This window comes from Thermobia domestica, chromosome 12 (genome assembly GCF_964235325.1).
Source record: "Thermobia domestica chromosome 12, izTheDome1.hap1.1, whole genome shotgun sequence".
NCBI lineage: Eukaryota > Metazoa > Arthropoda > Insecta > Zygentoma > Lepismatidae > Thermobia > Thermobia domestica.
In genome coordinates this window covers 78538321-78559357 of record NC_137465.1, presented here as the reverse complement: position 1 = coordinate 78559357, position 21037 = coordinate 78538321, and the positions used below count along the sequence as shown (strand labels likewise).

Genomic DNA, 21037 nt, shown 5'->3' with positions numbered 1-21037 from the left:
GATGATACATAACTACAAAAGTTTTCGCAAGTCTGATAATTTCTTATCAATGTCTGCTTCCTCGCGAGATAAAATTGTAATAACCTTGGACTTCTTAGCTTCAAGTTCTCTTATTTAAGATTGAATGTGTCTCTTCTGCAGTCTCTTTCTATGTTCATCTGATTGTTCACTTTTCTTTTTCTGTAATGCGTCTGTATATCTTGAGTGGAAGCAACGTACATATTGAAGCATGTTGTTGATCACGTTCACTTTTAATGGACCACCCTCTACATAAACTGAGTCATACACCATTCTTTGAGCCACAACTGTCTCTTCATGCAAATTTTCCACTAGTAAGTCTTTGTTAGCAGAAAATCCACTTTCAACATTCGCGTTGCCATGCGAAAGCGTAAGTGCTAATTTCACGACAGACCACAATTCCTTATATTCTTTGTTGTTTGTTAATATGTTTACGTACATTTGACAAAGATTATCATTTTCAAGAGAAAATTCCTTGAGCTGCTAATGGACTTTAGTATCTGAAAGAAATCGGGTGTACTGCTGTTTTGCACATCTACTTGCGTTGAAGATATGTAGTTATTATCATGTAGGTAGGTGAGTAACGTATTCATCCGATTTTCCGCCTTACCAGTATCTTGAGCAGAGTATCTACTAAAATTCCAAAATGAAATTTCCTGACATTTTCGTGACCTTTTCTTTCCCAAATCATAAAATTTAGTAACATTCTCAAGAGTGAATTTGGGTGCAAATTGGGCCAAATTTCCATGCATGCGACAGCCGACCATAGACATTTGTGATGGTGAATTTTGACGTTTCATAGAACAAAATTTTCCAGTCTCTACTATAGTTCTCCAGATTAAAAAAACATTGAAAGGTAAATTTCGTGAATTTTTCTTGACTTTCATGATTTTCGTGACTTGACTTTTTCATGACTTTCGTGACTTGACTTTTTCATGACTTTCGTGACTTCCCTGACCGATAAACACCCTGTTGAAGGATAACTGTGGGGTTCAAACAAGAAACTGCACGTACAACACCATACTTAATAGGACTTCTTTCGATCATTTTCAACATAGTTCCAACAAGAAACTTCTGACATTGATTTAAAAACTCTAGCTTGTTTTTCAGACATTTTACTAATTGTTAGCTGTTTTCTAGTAGAAAATCCTTCATCAATAGATTGTAAGGAAGAAAATTAACTTCGGAGTTCATGTCAATTTTCAACAGGTTTGGATAATTATTTTGCAGGATCTGTTCTTTATATAACGACTCATCAAATTGAACAATACGTCAAGAAATTATTCATACAAGTAAGGTATCATTGAATCAGAGGTTTGAAATTTCTTCAAGAACAGTCCAAGTACTGATGCAATTGTGTTGAAGAAAGCAATTTTCACAGGTTTCACGCAAACAGTTTACAGACACAGTGGACGGTAATTTACTTGTTGAATTCAAATATTTCTTTATACTGGGAAAAATTTCCATGGCTCTTCATGAAACGTCTACATTTTCCACCTAACGGATTTGACAGAACTTCAGTGGAAAGTCCGAATGGCCAATTATCGCAATGAAGTCTGCACGACGAGCAGGGCTATCTTTGAAAACTGAGTATATTGCTTTGAGAATACTATTAACTTTCCACTCACTTGCTGTGTAACCAGCCTGAAAAGACCATTTACCACATGCAAGCCACATGATCCAAGTTCCAATGGCATGGGGTTACCAGGCTCTGTACTTAGATCCTCTTTAAGTTCCCTAAAAACTTCCAGTTTACATTTGGTCCATCCATTGATACTTGAAGTAATTTTGTAAAAGGGATATCTTCGAGAGCTGCTGTGAACTTTTCCATTAAGTCTGATGCGCTTGTATGCCCAAGAAAGGTAGAAGTCCAATATCTAGATGAAACCTTTCGCAAATCATCGTCCCAGAAACGAAGTATTATATCCATTTGTTCTCTCTGAACTACCGAATTGAGCGACTCATTGAAACGAACCACAATTTTTTCAGACTTCTGAACTTGACTCATCAGCTTTTCCTTAGAAAAAGGAGCTAGTCCATATACTATAAACGCTGATTTTGTTACACCAAGCGAAAACTGATTAGCTATTTTACTGTCAGGGAATATGGATTTGAAAAGATTTGATATATTAACACTTGAATTGTACGAAAATGATTTGCTATCATTTTTAAAATCCACAATACTTCAGCTCGAGAAACTTCACTTCTTTTAGTGTAATTCATCATAGTATTTTCATTACATTTAGATCCCTCTTCCTTTGGAAGAGGCATGGTTTGTTCCGCATTTTTAATTGAAGAATTTTCCTTCAGGTTTGAAGAACCACTGGTAACGGACACAGAAGCATTTTTAGTTGAAGAGCTTTCCTCCAGGTTTGAAGAATCACTGTAACGGACGGACACATCATCACATTTTCGTTCAAATATATATCACTTATTTTTGGAGTTATATGTTCTGTTGTACTCGTGTGTGATTTACTTTTCATATGACTGACTACAGCCTGATGACCCATATTACTCAGCTCGAAGATCTTTTTGTAGTTGGAACAAAACGCTTGAAACTGATTGTGTTTAACTGGCTTCAGAAACTTTGCCCATTCAGGATTTAACTTCTCATCTATCCCATCAGGATTGAAGTAGGATTTCTTCTTTGTAGCCATTAACATGAGATATACTGCCCTACAAAAGATATACTGATTTAATTTATCTGCAAGAGGAATAGCTACATTCAATTCATTAAATACACACATCTATAGAAGTATCTCTAAGTTGCAATTAATGTAATCATTAAATTATTTCAACCTAATTAGAATTCCAAAAATAGCACACTTAATCAGTGCATTGTTGCGATGCTTTCGAAAATGAAACTCCGATAAGATCTGAGACAGAATTCTGAACATAAAATGATGATGTCCTATACGTTTAAAAAATTTGCCAATGAGAAAATGAGTTTTCTTTCGAAAATCTCCCTTCCATGGGGTAGAGGAATTTTGGCATTGCTATTAAAGATATATTAGCTTCCAAGTAATTTCAAAAACGATTTAACATTATTTTTTCATCCCAGGAATCTGAATCGTCTCATCTTTAGATATTAACAACAAAAAAAGCAAGTACATTCATATAATAACAGGGCACACTGGATTATCTATTTTCAAGAATCATGCATCACTATAAAAGTATTAGAGATTTTTTTTTTTCATTTTTAGAGCAAGAAAAAAGTTCAAAACTTTTTTTTCCTTTTTTTAAATACATGTGGAAGTGCAGAAGACACTGACTTTCAACATTAGAAATGAAGAAGTAAAACATATTCATGCATTAACCCAGGAAATGCCCTGTTATATTATTTAAAAGTAGAAATATTAAACCACTGGCTCCAGTAGCAAGAGTTGAAACATCTTTCAAGCATCTCTCATTGCATAAGAAATGCCTGCTATAGTTAAATGAAATTTAAACAATAAGTTATGAAATTCCTGACTTTTCCAGGTTTTCAGACATTTTAGTGAAATTCCCTGACTTTTCCAGGACTTTTTAGTGCTAAGCTGGATTCCTTGACTATTCCAGGTTTTTCACGTGAGTGGGAACTCTGACAAACAAACTAAGTCCACTCGTTCTCTCCTATGTTACCTTTTAATTCCTTTATCTTTACTCTTAGTTGTGTTATCTTTACTCTCTGCCCTACAAGCTTTGGTAGAGGGAACTCAAAGCGATCTTAGGTAATGCAAACGGACTAAATCTTGCGCATATAATACTGTAGTTCATGATTTTTCGCATTTCTTACAATTTTCCGTCCGCACTTGGTTTAAGTTGAGTGCTTAGAACGTTGACATGATATGAAGAAATCTTTGTGTGAAAATATTCCCCAAATATATTTAAAAATAATAATATTATAAGCAAAAATCAAATTAAGTTTGAGTGAATTCTGGCAATCGTGCTTCCCAGCATTTTTGAAGTAGCTTAGGGAAAATCATATATTTCCAGTACGGAAGTTGGGTAAGGGACAGAATGGAGGGAGGAAGGTTGAATCTGTTGGTTTAAACCCAGTGTTTAGAATATCTGTCAAACATATATTAGATTTTGTAATCAATATTTCGTACGCAAATATAAACAAACACAAAAACTAACCTCTTGAGAATCGAAGCGACGTGCTATGGCTGGAAAAGCTGAATGCATAGTATAAAGTAGCATGCCCTTTCAATAAATTTCCTGTTGGTGAGTGAATGGAGTGAAAGACTACGAACACGCAAGTAAAAGGGTCGTTCAAGGTTGACCGGGATTTTCGTACGTAAATAATTGATGAATAGCCGGATCATGATGAAACTTGCGGGTGACGTAACGTATTCTTTCTCGAGTAACTAGCGCTCGGCATGGCGTATTTGGCACATGCGCAGCAGCTGCAGCGAACATGGCGGCAAGCATTGTGCCTGTGGCTGTGGAGCAGTGGTGTGCAATCAAATTTTTTGTGAAGAAGAAAGTTAAACCAGCTGAGATTTTCAGAAAAATGCAAGCACAGTATGGTGAACAAACGATGTCACGGACAAGAGTGTACGAATGGCGTGAACAGTTTCGCGAAGAACGGGAGCTGGTGACTAATTTAGCGCATGTACACATTTACCCAATTGCAGTCACACCAGTGAATATCGCACGTGTTGAGCAAATGATTCTTGAGAACCGGCGATTAACAGTGCTGGATATTGCTGCCGAGGTGAATATCAGTGTCGGGAGTGTTGAAACAATCATTCACGACCACTTACGCTTCCGCAAAATCTGTGCAAGGTGGGTTTCCCACCAGCTGACATTTGATCACAAGTGAACACGCATGACGGACGATCTGTGAACGGCTTCTGAATCGGTTTCGTGATTATCATTTGTTTGCACTCCTTAAGACCATCTGGGAAGGAAGAAATTCACGACAGATGAAGCACTGCAGAGCGATGTCCTCCAATGGCTGCGACAACAGCCAAGATCTTGCACGCCAAAGGAATCAGGGAGCTGCCAGAACGATGCCTCGACGCGCACGGAGAATACTTTGAAAAGCTGACATAGTTTGGTGCTTCTTGTGCCATCTGTCCTCTGAAGAAATAAAAGTCTCGAGCAACCTTAAACGACCCTTGTATTTTGACACGGATCGAATGTCATTCCTGTTTTTTCTTTACTTTATTATTTCTATTTTATTTATTTTTATTTCTTTTAGAACAGTGCGATACCTTTATGATTTTCATATTCATAAGAACTGAAACAACATAATAAGGAAGTAAATTTTGGTAAGTTTTTCTTTTTATCTATGTATCCACGTATCCACTCAGAAGCCGAGGACAATCGGTATATTTGCTTCTCCCACTTTTCCTTCGACTTTCCATTCGCTATACTGCAGATAGATTCACTTTGAACTCAGTACAAAGAAAGAGAGAAAGTAAGGTACAGACACGTTGCAGTCTCACCACCATTAATTACATACAAAAGGTTGTTGTTATCAAACCAGCTGCCAACAAATTGTTCTAGCTGAACTTTTGATTCGTAATATATATCGTTAATATATTATATATTGTGAGGGCGTGGGATACCCACGTTCAATTCTCGGCTTGAGCTCATGTGGTTCGGATCCTTCGCTAAGTTGTAGGTCTACGTCTTATACAGCCCCGTTGCTGAAAGAGATGCTAAACTAAAAGTCAAATCAAAATCAAATCTTTGTGAGGGCGTACTAAACAAGAAGCGCGATATGCCCACAAGTTTGGATACTGAGTGAAAAATGGTTTTAATAATTAATAAATACATAAACTCTGCTGTAGATGGGTAATATATATATATATATATATATATATATATATATATATATATATATATATATATATATATATATTTTAAATTTTTGCATAAAAACTTAGGTTATCAATGATGTGTAAAATCTCATTGCTTAGCGACATTGCAGATGCTACTTAAGCCTTGGTTGGCATGGAGATCAGAGTGGGACGATGACGGGCAAAACGAATCGAAAACATCCTATATTTGTGTCGAATACATAGTTTTCGGGGTCACTGACATGAATAGTGATATTCCAGATGTGGTATATGTTCATACTTGAAACAAAATTTAAAAACACTTTCCATTTATGTATGCCTAAAAAAAGTGAGGAGCGCTCAGCTACAGTGCCATTACTCATCTCTTCGAACCCGAAAACTAAGAATTCGACACCAATATCTTCCGTATTCTATTACTTTTACATGCCACCCCTTCTCCTCCTAGGAATGCTTTCAGTGTCTTACCCCTCACAGTATATTTTTTAGATGGTAATTTATAGGTATACTAAATTCGTTTGAAATTCCTCCAGGAGTGCATGTTGCATAGTACGGTCCACTGAACGTTTTTACTGAATAAAACCTTTCTAAAGATACATAAATATATTACAATAACAATGGAATATTGTATTACGGCTTGACTGTCGTCGTCGTGCAAAACTTCATCATATATGACGTAGGAAATGAGTTAACTTAAGGTTGTAAGATTTAACATCAAAGTTGAAACATCGCAAGTTAAAGAAACGATTTAAGAACAAATCTCATATTTGAAAATAATTCCGGCTTACTACTAATGTAGCTGCGACTACATTTAATTCAAACTTAAACTTACTACTAATGTAGCTGCGACTACATTTAATTCAAACTTAAACTTCTGGAATGCATAGTACAAGTGTAGCTAAAACAAAAAATAGAACGGTCAGGATTCGAACTTAGGATCATCCACGTAGGAGCACCTTACACTAACCATTCATCTAACACATAACTCGCTATTTTTAAAGTTATACGTTTGCATCCAAGTGGCACTTTTAAGCGCACTTCCATTGCATTTTTTTTTTTTAAAAACACTTCTTTTCAAAAGTCTAACATGTTTACGACGATTTATTTCATTTTGCACTAGAGCTTCGCAAAAGATTATTTATATCTAAGTATTTGGCTCTACTTTATCAGACAGTTCTATCAAACATAACTCAATTAACACAGTAGTAACAAACTTTTACTGCTTTAAAAAGTGTTTTTGAATAAGGGGAAGTTCATTATCCACCTGTAACTAAACTACAAGAGGTCTACATTTAATGTCAACGGCTTCCACTGAGTCAACACTTGGAATATTCCATTCTATTAGTATCTCAACATAGCTACAGGAAAAGTATATAAATGACTGCGTAGAGTTCTCCGTGGCTGAATGAATAGTCATGGTTCGATAGTTAAGAGGTTCGTAATTCGAAGCCCTTCTCGGAATCTGAAGATTTTTTAAATTCTTAATTCCCCAGAATTTAAGATCTTTCTCTTCCTTCGCAATCAACTGATGCTCTAAAAAGAGTTATCCACCTTAATTTGACAACTGCCTGAGGTGATCCTCGTAGTTCGGAAACTTTCCTCCTTCTGTTTCACAAAATAACAAATTTCGTCATAATATGGATGTTGTCCAATCATTTCTTTCTTCAATTTTAAACTTGTATAATGTAAATCATCCCTCTGTCTCCATTTTGAATCTCTCTCCCTTTCGATGTCGTCCACTATGAACGCACATGGCTTGGAATCAAGCCTTCGACTCCTGAAACCAAATGTAAGCGCTCTAGCAATGTGCTATCGTAACTCTATAGGTTTGCTGCTGTAAGCAGCGTCATTTTAGACTGTTCGAATGGAGGAATTCTCCGCCGACATAAGAGTTTCACTTTTTATATCTGTGTTTTACTATACATTTGATCAAAAATGTGTTTATCACACTCAAAGAAGGGGGAATAACATCCTCGTGTCCTGAACAAATGACGCTCCTGGAACATTTGCTTGCAATTACAGGGAAACAAAATGAAATTAATCATTGAATAACTGGTCAGTAGATTTTAGAACTCTGCGCCCGCATCACAGACTTTGGGAAGCGCAAAACCTACTGCTGTGATTGACAGTTTCCAGATTTCACAAGGAGCATCTTCCTAGCTTAATGTGTTACGCAATCTTTGAAGAAGGGAAAGAAGGCATTCATGATGCTACGGGAACATTTCGTTAACTTTTTTTGTTTTTCATTCAGGCTGTAAAGAGGCATTTCAGAACAAACGAATGAAAGAGACGGTTTTAGAGCTATATTGCTAGTAAACATGGTTCCTGTTTTTTCCGTCTGAATGGAAAGAGTATATTACGTCACATAGAATGCTTTAGACAACAGGAGGAGGAGGAGGGCGAGTTGGATTGAATAGCAGGAACAGATGATCGATCGAGACGTGTGTTTCTGAATGCATAAGAACACGGCACAAGAGTTTGTTAGAAATTTGGACTTAAACATTTTGTAACTTTTTCATTGCCAGGTACTGTACAACAATCAAAAGTAAGAACGAATAAGAAATCTACTCCTGGAACGTTGAATCCGTATAGAAAATCATTTCTAGCTATTTCTTACCACTTTGCTCATGGGGGTTACATCTTAAAACCAGAAAAATATATATATATATATCTACAATTTCAAATTTCAATACATAAGGAATATCATTACTCTTTAATTTTATTATTCTTGCTCTCTGGGATCAATGTTGAAACCGAAAGTAGCATATTTCTTTCACTTGCGTTTTCAATAGACGACGAACTAGGGCAAAGATCAAATAATTATTCCGACTCTGAATCTATATCAAAAAACTATTTTTCTTGTCGTATTTGCTTTCTGAGAACCAATATTGATAAATTTCGACCACTTCAGGTTTTAGTAGGAAAATAAGAGCAGAGATTACATCTATTCTTGGGGTGTTGAATCCACACCAGAAAATTTTTTTTTCGCTTTTGCTTAACGAAACCATTATCAATATTCAAACTGAAAACGACAGATTTCTATAATTTCTGGTTAAGGCAGACGGATAAACATGGAATCTTTTCTCGCTATGTTTTATCAATTTTAAGTCTAAAAATGAATTTTTTGCTACTACTTCATAACTTTGAACTTTATACAAGAACTGCTCGAAACTTCGATTTCTACATAGAAACTACAAATTGTAATTATAAACATGATCTTTTCTTCGTCTTACTTAATCTGTAACTATCCCGCATAATAAAATATTTTAAAGCGTTGTGAAACTAGTCGGGAGCGGAAATGTATTTGTATGAAATTCAGTACAATTGTGTGGAAAGAAAGTCGTTTAATTGTTTTACCTAATTCATTTATTCATTGTCCTCTAATTGCTTTAAATGTATGGTTCGATTTTGCATAAATATCAATGATGATCAACATACCTGTTCATCTTCAGGACCAAGAACATGTGATAATCTCAAGGAAAAGGGATGACCTAATGCTACCCATTCTTTCTGGATCAGCAACTGAAATCCTTCCAATGAACGCCAAAAGGGATCTAGAATTAGTTGCACTACACTTGATATCACAGCTGACATATCTCTTCCCTCACCCTCTGAAACCAAAGAAATACAATAATATGGTTTAAATTCATATGTTTACGAAACTGATGGTATTAACATATGAAACAGAAGACTTAAAACTATATATATATATATTTAATTTTGACTAAACAGAATGTTGAAAGCTGTTAAGACTTGTATTTTGCTTTACTTAGGAACTCAATACTTCGAAATATCGTACATTTCGAAAAACCGTATTGATGTACGATTTCGTACATGGAAGTTCATAGTTTATTTACTTTCTCATTCACAAATCAAATTCATATTCCAAATTCTAAAGTTAGAATTAAGCAGTGGCAAAGTATGAAGAAAAAATATGGAAACCGGAAGTCCCAAATATGACATTTTAATTATGTTCTATAAAACATTAAATATATATCACACATAACCTTACATTTATACCACGTATTCATTACCTTTTTAAAATATGTCAAGCGTAGGTTTACAATAAGAAAAAAAGCTTACGGTTAACAATTAGCGTTATTACTATATACTACACTCTAATGCGTAAAGTAACATAAAATATCAATAAAACGAAGAGGTACAAATGTGGGAATGTAGTCGGTCCAAAACCCGTGTTTACAAAGAGTAGTCCGCTTTTCTCACGAACTACTTACGTCCCAGTGCCTGTTGTAGTTTAATCTCTTTTAACTTTTTCAGGACGAACGGCTCAACCCTTGAGCCAGCAATTCAAACCTCTCTAGCTCAGCTCCTAATTAACCTAGAGATATGATTTTGGTATGTCTCTCTTCAGAAAGGATGGAACTTTCTAATCCTGTGTATATCATTCATGTAGTGGGTCCCGCCGTGAAGAGGGAGGGGAGCAAAGTTGGGTGTTTATAGCTTTCCCTCTCTCCCTTCAGAATTTTGGGGGAGGTACCCCCTGATGGAGCTACAAGAATAAAAAATGGCATCCATAGAAACAAATGAACATACTTACTAGCCATACCCAGTCCATGACTTTTGGGTTTGAGAGGGGTGAATAGGAGAAGTATTGAATTTACCCTTTTTCTTACTGTCTATTTTCTTATAAAGACAAAAAAAAAAAAAATATTTCAAATTTGAGGAACTCTGGAAACATTGTTATTCATCGTACGCAAGAAAAAAAAAATCTCACATTTACGACAGATATTTGGGACAATGATACACAAAAGTCAAACCCGTCGGTTCAATACGAATGGAAAAAGAAATTCGGAACCCCACACCTACGTGACACATCCTGTATACTATTCAATATCCACTGTAATGTACTCTAACGTTGACAGCCCTAGCGACATTCCTAATTATTACAGACTCACAAACCATATCTCGTTGAAAACCTTATAGACCAGCCATTCCAACAATGTAACTTTTGTGTGTCTCGGGCCAAACCAGTGAAAGAAGAAGAAGACGAAAGTCAAAATTTTGGGTGGAAAATCAAATTTTTCCAAATTTGTCCGACTATGGCAACACTGGTATTTGTCGTACGCAAGGAAAAAAATTCTCACATTTACGCCAGACGTTGGGAACAATGATATAAAAAATGACGGGTTTAGGTACAATAGGAATGGAGAAAAAAATTCGGAACATCCAACCTACGTGAATCATCCTGTATTTTGCTCGAGAGATTGTGGTATACGCTAACATTGGCAGGCTTGGCGACGCTCTTAATTGTCACAAACATATCAGCTATACCTTGTTGGAAAGCTTATGGAACAAACATTCCAACAAGGTAACTTTCGTGTCTGTCGGCCCAAACTAGTAAAAGAAAAAGAAGGCGAAAATGAAAATTTTTGAGGGGAAATTCAAATTTTTCGAAATTTGTCGGACTATGGCAACTCTGCTATTTGTCGTACGCAAGGAAAATAATTCTCACATTTGCGCCAGACATTGGAAACAACTATGTAGAAAAATGAAGGGTTTAGGTGGAATAGGAATGAAGAAAAAAATTAGAAACGCCGACCCTACGTGAATCATCCTGTATGTTTTCGAGAGATTGTGGTAAAAGCTGACATTGGCAGACTTGCACACGCTCCTAATTGTCAAAAACATATCAGCTATACCTCGTTGGAAAGCTTACAGAACAGATATTCCAACAAGGTAACTTGTTGAACAAACAAAGAAACAAACAAAAACAAACAAACAAACAAACAAACAAACACACACACACACACACACACACACACACCCTCTGTTTGTGTACCCTGCAAAAGGTATATGCAAGCTGGGCCATAGGAAAACCGAGTATGCACTCGTATCTGCTTTACCAATGGAGCTATTTTCCTGATACGCTCCCAAAAGTTGCGCCAGCCATAAAGCTACATTTCCAGAGGCACCAGAATGCAGTATCTCGACTTTGACTGGGTACGTACAAGTGAGCACCCAAAACGACTGGGCATTTGCAAAAGCAGCAACTGTAACAAACGAAAACACTAACAAACAAACAAAGATATTGTGTGTAAAATGTGTAAAATGCGAGTTCAGTAAGTAAATGTGAGCAATGCAATTAGAGCAATTGCTTTAAACACTAGTTAACTTTGTAGCAAATGAATCACATGAATATATGCTGTTGACTTTTTTGGGTCCTCCAATTTCTTTCCACATTTTCCTTTCCACCAATTATTTGAAAATTATTTACTCTCATTACTCACCCGTCGATTATAAGCTATAGAGGATAACGAAGGGATATAAAACTAGAAATTTCATTTGATTTCAAATGGAATAGTGCATTGATTCAATCCCCGGAGAAGTTAGTTTGTGGTGGACAACATCGTTTCCATGGGTTTTCTCGAAACTCTCTCATTTTCTTCCACATTCTCATTCTACTAATTATTCCATCGTCATTCACTTGCCTTAATCATCGCCTCCCTTAACCTAACACGCATATTTGTGGGACAAACTGTAAGATTTAATTTCATTTTGAAATGGAATGGCGGGACTAAAGTAGGGTTATATCTGTTTGTTTGTTCGATGAAGGTTAGTGTTTCTTTTCAGTACCAAGGCTGTATGAGAGAGACTTATAAGTTAAGTTAATCAGTAGTTCCCATCTCATATAGCCTCGCTGCTGAAAGGGATGTTAAACTCAAAATCAACTTAACTCAACTATTCGTACCACCGAATTTAATATTTTTGTTATAACGTCGAAAATGAAGTACTAAACGGCAAGAATACTGCAAAACAAGATAGAATATAAAACAATAAGACGAAAAAGGCAGTAAGTTTAAAAGTAACAAAGGGGGGATTTTAAGAGGTTAAGACATCATGTTACTTGCATTAACATTTAGCAACAACACACAAATATACTATTACACTATTGAATGTCGTTATCTTGTATCACTTAAAATTTTTGTTTCTCTGGAATATTATAATATATTTGTCTAATCGAATCAATTTATCTATTTTACTGTTTTAGCCGTAGTAACTATGAAACAAACCATGGCTTATGCTAATAGGCAATGTTGTCAATTTTAATGCGAATGGTTAGCAATAATCTGTGCCTTCACTTTTCTGATAGCTTTTTTTTTTTTTATCCATTTGTCTCACATATTTACAGTACTCTTACAGATTTTTTTCTACTTCGATCTCTTCATGAAATCCATACATATGCTCTTAAAGGATTCAACTGTTAATTTAATAAGAGAATAGCGAGACCATTGGAATCCAAAATTAGTGACCAACAAAACTTGATCTGTGGCTTCTACATGTGCACCATTGTTCTCTCGGTTTTCATTCTTACCGACATGCTTCAAAGATTCACTGCCCTACGAAATATTACGCAACTCAAATGCTACATAATGCTTCATATAAGCATTATATAACTACCTATGAGATTTCGTAGTTGACTTTCCCATCTTCAGCGAACAAAACCTAATTGCAAGATTCTATTCAATAATAGTAATAATAATAATAATAATAATAATAATAATAATAATAATAATAATAATAATAATAATAATAATAATAATAATAATAATAATAATATATAACTGTTACTGCTCGAGTACTGACATTTGTGCTAGCCACTTGATAGACATATACTTTCAGTTGAGTTGATTTTGAGTTTAACATCCCTTTCAGCAGCGAGGCTATATGAGAAGGGAGCTACTGATCAACGTGGAATCCGAAACACATGAGCTCCCGCCGGGAATTGAACCCGGGTCTCCTACTCCAAAGTCGCGCACGATAACTGCTTAACAACGAAGAAGCATATTTGCTTTCGGCGCAGTTTTCATTTCTCTATTGCAAATAAAAAGAAACAATTCGATATATTTTATTGTCGCACTATACTTGTATATACATAAATGTACTATCTCAGTCTCTTGAATCATTACAGGATAAAGTTAATGTCAATTTAGCAGTACCTATACAAAATCCTATTTTTCAATATAATCCTCTCTGCTATTACATACTCCAATATTACCACCACAACTAGAGAAAGATCTTGTTCTAACCTCGACGTCGTAGAATCTCCATACCAGGAGAAAACTACTGTTTAAAACGATTTTTCTTCCCTGGCTAATAAAATGATAGAGCCGTATTTAATAGTTGCACAAACCAGTTTGCATAACCAAAACAGAATTGTGAATTAGGGGAATAATCGATGAAAAAAAAAAAAAAAAAACTATTAGAACGGGGAGAAGTATAGAGGAATCAGGGGTCACCACAAAACCTCCAACAAAATTCACAACGGATCAAATACTGGACTTCGCAATATGCAGAAAGCGTAGGCACTGTGCTTCTACCTACTTTAAACGTCCAAAAAGCGAGTAGGGCCAACCCTTGTCCTGGTGTCGTCAAATATCAAGCAATTCTAATGACAGAACAAAGCCTATAAATAATCACTAAATTACGTAGACGGACAGTGCTAGTGGATACCGGATACAGCATTTCCATCTGGCCTTTCGAATATTTACTTCCTGATGTTCAATTAATACAACATAAAACAGCGGTTAAATGGATATGAAATAAAATTAACTTGAAATGTGTAGCAATAGTATCATTCAAAGTTGGGTAACGAAATTATCTCATTACTTTCGTATGATGAAGAAATCATGTATTCCAGTTATTTTTGGTTTAGACTTGCTAAAACGCTTATATGTTACAACCGATTTAACAAAGAATCTTATCTCTCTATTTAAAAATCATAAAAAGCCAACATTCTCAGAGAAGAACCAGGAAAACATTTTATCAGAACACACGACTCATATACTTAGAAAAAGAAAACAAGCTTGCTTTTTTTTTTTTTTTTTTTAATCGACAAACGCATTTATTCCGGTGATAGCAAAAAGACAGATTGATGATTCTGCATCTTTCTTCGTATCGTTTCTCCACGGCTTTCTTCACATATTCAAGCTATTGAGCAAAGGTTACACGTAAACAACATGACTGGTAATTTCCAATCCTGTTATCCTGTAACTTTAAGGAAAAATACGCCAGTGGTGGAACTTGTGGCATGTCAGGATTAATCTTTTGCAACAATGGAAGCGAGCTCAATAGAAGAAAATAAAAATTGTACAGGAAAAGAGGAGGTTAACAATTCTTTGAAATATAGATAAAAAAAAATTCAAAATTGGTGCTTTTGATATTAATCCTAATTTAGACCAGTCGCAGAAACATGCCATTCTTGAGTTATTATACAAATACAAAAATGTTTTTATACACTCCGGACGGCATTGGACATTATAGGGGCTACAATCATAAAATAAGAATCCCTAAATCGGCAGTGTTCCAGAACAAATCTCCCTGTTCCAATACATGTTCGAGATCAGGCAAACAAACAAATTCAAGAACTTATTAATGCTAGAATTATACGACCCACAGACGATAATAGCTTCGCCTCGCCACAAATTATTGTCAAGAAACCAAATACATTTAGAATTGTTTTGAATTTACAGCAGTGTAAAACACACATTAAATACCTGTGGGTGCCATTCCAGTCAATTGAGTATGTATTAAACACTTTGAAAGGCAAAAAATACATAACCACCTTAGATCTCTCTTCGAGCTACCAGCAAATCTTGCTCCATCCGAAAAGCCGTTGATACATGACCTTCGAGGTCAATCACACCAGAAAATCTTACAAAATTCTCATATGAGTGATGGGTCCTATAACTAGCACACGAGCTCTCTTAATTGCAACTAGGATGATTTTACATTGATTAACGAATAAGATCTTTTGTCGATGACATCGTGCTGAGAGGCTACACTTTTCAATAATAGCTATCGGAATTTTATTTTAAAAATTAAGAAATTTTTGTGCTTCACGTAAGACAAATTTATTTTACTCAGAGTGAATGTTCTCGTATCTTTAGTATCAGGCAATTCTGTTAAAATCCCTGCAAGAAAGCCAAAAATACAGAGTTCAAGATTCCACCAAAAGAGAATTTTGCAGTTTTACGGGCTTATGTTCCTACTTACTGGCACATATCAAGGATTTTGCCATGAAGATAGAACGTTTTTAACAGGTTTCCAGAGCAATATTTGCGTTTTTCAAATAATCTTGTGAATTCTGTTCCTAATGTGGGGGCTGTAAGGTTTAGTATGTCAGGTGTAAGCAACTACCATAAAGCATGCTTCATTCACGAGCACGTGTTTTCTATTCAAAACATAATCACCAACAGACGGTGGAAGAAGGATACCAGGAAGACGCGCAGTTGGTTCCGAAGCAAATTAAAGATGGTCAACCCTATCTTCACCAACTTCCCCTTCAGAAGAAAGTCATAAAAGAGGACCTCAAGTGGGCAGAAGAATAAGTTCCAGTGCTGATCGCTAACCTTCCTAAACTATTTCTGAGATCGTTTTGTGTTACGGAGGTTTTGTTAACTCCGTATTTTTATAACTACCTGCCGCGGAGGTTGCAATAAGCAAAGAGATACAACTATACTGTCTCCTGAAACTACGATGAGTGAGAAAGATATCCTTTAAATCACCAACCTAGACCGCTGTGGGATAGAAGATTTTACCTTTTAATCTTAAGTTACTTATCACCATCGACTTTGGTAGAGGCAAAAGCATTACAGCTAAGCCGCGTGGTGTTGCTACTGTCGTTGCAACCATAACACCGATCTGAAAATAAGCAAGCAATTATTTATTTCTAACTAATTAACGGCTTTAAACTTGTTTCAGAGGCATATTGAAACGTGTGTCGCATGGATATTGCTCTCAATAGATTAGCGTGCACCGGAATATATTCGCTGAACCTTCAGATATTTACAGACCCGGCTATCTGTCCGCAAACTTGATTCGTGTTGCAAGATGATATATTAGGCCTACCTGTGAAGACCCACAATGCGCAACTTCGGTTCGTGTTCAGGAAAAGGGGGATACTTCTTGTTTGTCGTCTGCAGTGATTCATATTTACCGGGTGGTCTGAGATATATATATACCGTAAAACTAAAAGGATAAAAGTCATTCCAGCTCTGAACTACATCCATGTTGAAAATTAGAATGAGATCGGTTCGGTGGTTCCAAAATTATGAAGTTTTACCAGTATATATTTACCCGCTTCGATGGTTAAAATGAAAATTTAAATGCACAATTTCGTCTCTCATGTGTTTAGTAACCACGAAATATGCTGCTTTTGTTTTTAATGGCATCGAATTAAACGTCATCGGAAAGATCACTGATCATCTCGGCGACCCCGGAAATCATGAATTCGACACTAATATTAATCGTTTTTGATCATTTTATTATCTGTCCCTCTCCCAAGTTGCGGACTGAATTTGGTTTTAGACGGGAACTGAAGTGTCATTCTTCATCTCAGCGGCTCTAAAAACTACGGATCAAACACTAATATCGAAAAATTTTGACCATTTTTATATATCTCCCCCTCTTCTATGTTGTGCGGCATGAAATCGGATGTGTCACAGGTCATCTCAGCGACCTCGGAAACTATGAATTCGACACTAATATGGCTTATTTTTTATCCGTTTGATTTATTTCTCTTCCCCTCTCCCAAGATGTGGGGCTGAATTTGGAATTAACAGCATCAAAAGTGTCACTGTTTATCTCGGCGATCCCAAAAACTATAAATTCACGACTAATAGCGGTCATTTTCAACCATTATATCCCCCCCCGCCATGTTGCGGCCCATGACATTGAAAGTGTCACCGTTTATCTCAGTGACCCCAAAAATGTGGATTCAGCACTAATATCGGTCATTTTCGATCATTTTAAACCTCTTCCTCTTCCAAGTTGAAGGTTCGAATTTGAATTTAAACGGGATCGAAAGTATCACTGTTCATCTAAGAGACCCAGAAAACTTTATTTCGATATTGATAGTGGTCATTTTCGATCATTTTTATATAACACTTTCGCCCTGTCCTACAACTTGTGGGGCTGATTTTGGAATTAAATTGGATTGGAAATGTCACTGTTCATCTGAATGATCGCAAACACTACGGAATAGACACAAATATTGTTCATTTTCGATCATATATATAGCTCCCCCTCCCCGTCAACCGTGCTGCGGCACACGCCATCAAAATTCTCACCGTAAATCTCAGCTAATCCTAAAACTATGGATTTGACACTAATATAAGTCATTTCCAATCATTTTTAATGTTTATTCCTCTCCCCTACGTTGTTTTCTCCCCATCCCCTCCCATACGTTGCATCATCAAAGTGAGTACCTAAAGCAATCCGTGTTCCAAAATACGTGTAGACTGAAAATTTGATTGAGATCGGTAGAGTGGTTCAGGAGTGATGATGTCACAAAGGCAGTCCTTTTTATTTTAATTTTCATATACATCTCCCCCTCCCCATCCGCTACTTTGGCTCGTCAAAGTGAAACGATAAAAACACCCAACGGCCGACCCTCATACATGTTGAAAATTTGATCGAGATTGGTTGGGTGGTTCGAAAGTTATTAGTTTTTTAAAAAATTTTATTCATGCGTCCCCTTCCCCTCCCGCTGCTCTAGAATATACCGTTAAAGTGAAATTACAAAAATGTTTCCACATCCGAACCTCGTGTAACTCGAAAATTTGATTCAGATCGGTCGGATATTTGAAGATTTATTAAGTTACAAAAGTAGTCACTTTCATTCTTATATAAAATGATTTTTATATATCTCCCCTTCCTTCTCTTCCCATACATTGCTCCGTCAAATTTAAATCATAGAAACGATCCCAGGCCTGAACCTCATCTATGTTGAAAATTTGGTCAAGGTCGGTCGAGTTGTTCGGGAGTTATTCAGTTTTATTTACTTTTATACCCACTCCTCCTCCCCCAACCCTCAATTCTACCATCAAACTGAATAGCCTAAACCCAGCCCAGCCTCCAGCCTCAAAACTCATCCATGTTACAAATTTGATCGAGATCGGTCAGATGGTTCAGCAGATTTAGTCCCAAACAGTGATCTTCAATATATATATATATATATATATATATATATATATATATATATATATATATTAGCATATATTACCCGCTTCGCTGGGTTGAAATAAATAATTTAAATGCACACTGATATTGCTCATTTTGGATCATTTTAATGTATGTCATCCCTCCTCATCCCCTAAGTGTCAGGGCTGAAAATTGACTTAAACTGCATCAGAAGTGGCACTGTTCGTTTCGGCTACCGCAGGAACTATAGATTTATCAGTAGTATCTGTCATTTTTGACCATTTATATATATACATTTTCCCCAGCCTCATGTTGCGGACCATGGCATCGGAAGTGTCAACGTTCATCTCAGCGACCTCAAAAAATGTGGATTTAGCACTAATATCGGTTATTTTCGATGATTTTTAAATATCTCCTCCTCCACTCCCCCAAGTTGTGAGTTTGAATTTTGATTTAAACGGGATCGAAAGTACCACTGTTCATATAAGAGCTCGAGAAAACTATAAATTCGATACTGATAGTGGCCATTTTCTATCATATTTATATATGTCTCTTTCTTCCCCTTCTCCAAGTGGCGGGGTTGATTTTAGACTTAAACCGGATCGCAAATGTCACTAATCATCTCGAAAACTATGAATTAGACACTAATATTGGTTATTTTTGATCATTATTTTATATAGCTCCCCTCCTCCTTGCTGCGACACACGGCATCAGAATTGTCACTGTTAATCTCAGCTACTCCTAAAACTATGGATTCGACACTAATTTTAGTCATTTTCGATCACTTTTAAATGTTTATTCCTCTCCACTACGTTGTACCCTCCCCCTCCCCAACTATCAGGGCTGAACTCGGATTGAAACAGCATCAGAAGTGTCACTGTTTCTCTCATCGACCCCGAAAACTATGGATTGAACACTAATTTCGGTCATTTTGGATCATTTAGAAAATTTTCCTCTCCCCCTCCATACGTTTTATTGTGAAACTGAATAGCCTAAAGCAATCCTTGCCCCAAAACTCATGTATGTTGAAAATTTGATTGAGATCGGTCGGGTGGTTCAAAAGTGACGAAGTCACAAATGCAGTGATTTTTATTTTATTATTTTTACATATATCTCCCCCTCCCCCTCCGCTACTTTGGCTCGTCAAAGTGAAACGATACAAAAACTCTCAAGGCCCGACCCTCATATATGTTGAAAATTTGATCAAGATTGGTTGGGTGGGTCAAAAGTTATTAGGTTTTATTAGTTTTTATTTATACGTACCCTCCCCTTGAATCTAGCGCTAAAGTGAAATTGCAGATATATTTTCAGATCCGAAACTCATGTATCTTGAAAATTTGATTGAGGTCGATCGGATAGTTCAAGAGTTATTAAGTTACAAAAATAGTCACTTTTAGTCCTATATGAATTGATTTTTATATATCTCCTCCCTCCCCCTTCCCTAGGTTGCACCGTAAAAGTTAAATGACAAGAACATCCCATGCCCGATCCCTATCTATGCTGAAAGTTTGATCAACGTCGGTTGAGTGGTTCAAGAGTTATTCAGTTTTATTTATTTTTATATCTGTCCCCTCTCCTCCCCCCCCCCTTCTTTGTACTGTAAAAGTGAAATGAAGAAAGCATCCCCACCCAAACCTTATCTATGTTGAAAATTAGATCGAGATCGGTAGGGTGGTTCAAAAGTTAAGTTTTATTCATTTTCATATATTTCCCCTTCCCCCTGTCCGTCCCCTACAATCTACAGTCAAAATGAAATGATAAAAAACTTCTCAGGTTTGAATTTCACATATGTTGAAAATCTGATTGAGATCGATCGGGTTGTTCAAAAGTTATTAATTCATAAACATGGTCACTGTTATTTTTATATTTATTGATTTCATAAATTTCTCCCTCCACCCCTTCCCCTACGTTCTCCGTCAAAATGAAATGATGAAAGTCATCCCAGTCCCAAACCTCATCTACATTGAAAATTTGATCAAGATCGGTCATTTGGTTTAAGAGTTATCAAGTTTTATTTATTTTTTCTATGTCCTCCTCCTCCCCCTCCCCTAAGTTTTACTGTCAAAGTAAACAGCTAAAAACACTCCCAGGCCAGAACCGCACCTATGTTGCAAATTTGATCGAGATTGGTCTGGCAGTTCAAGAGATTAAGAGTCGCAAACATAGTCACTTTCAATTTTATACTATAGATTTTTTTTATATATACACACCTCTCCCTCCCCTCAGTTCAAACAAAAACATTTTAGGCATAGGGTTATTTTTACGTGATATTCATATCCTACTTCGTA

General features: G+C 36.2%; 1 protein-coding gene across 6 annotated transcripts in view; it reads right to left on the bottom strand.

Moving 5' to 3' along the window:
- Nucleotides 1–21037, bottom strand: part of LOC145666525 (myotubularin-related protein 10-B) — a 607867-nt gene that overhangs the window by 46881 nt on the left and 539949 nt on the right. For all 6 annotated transcript variants that reach the window (XM_081733821.1, XM_081733824.1, XM_081733823.1 and 3 more), the window contains one exon: nucleotides 9246–9418. In XM_081733821.1, coding sequence (XP_081589947.1) covers nucleotides 9246–9418 — 173 coding nt within the window. The remainder of the gene's footprint in view (nucleotides 1–9245; nucleotides 9419–21037) is intronic.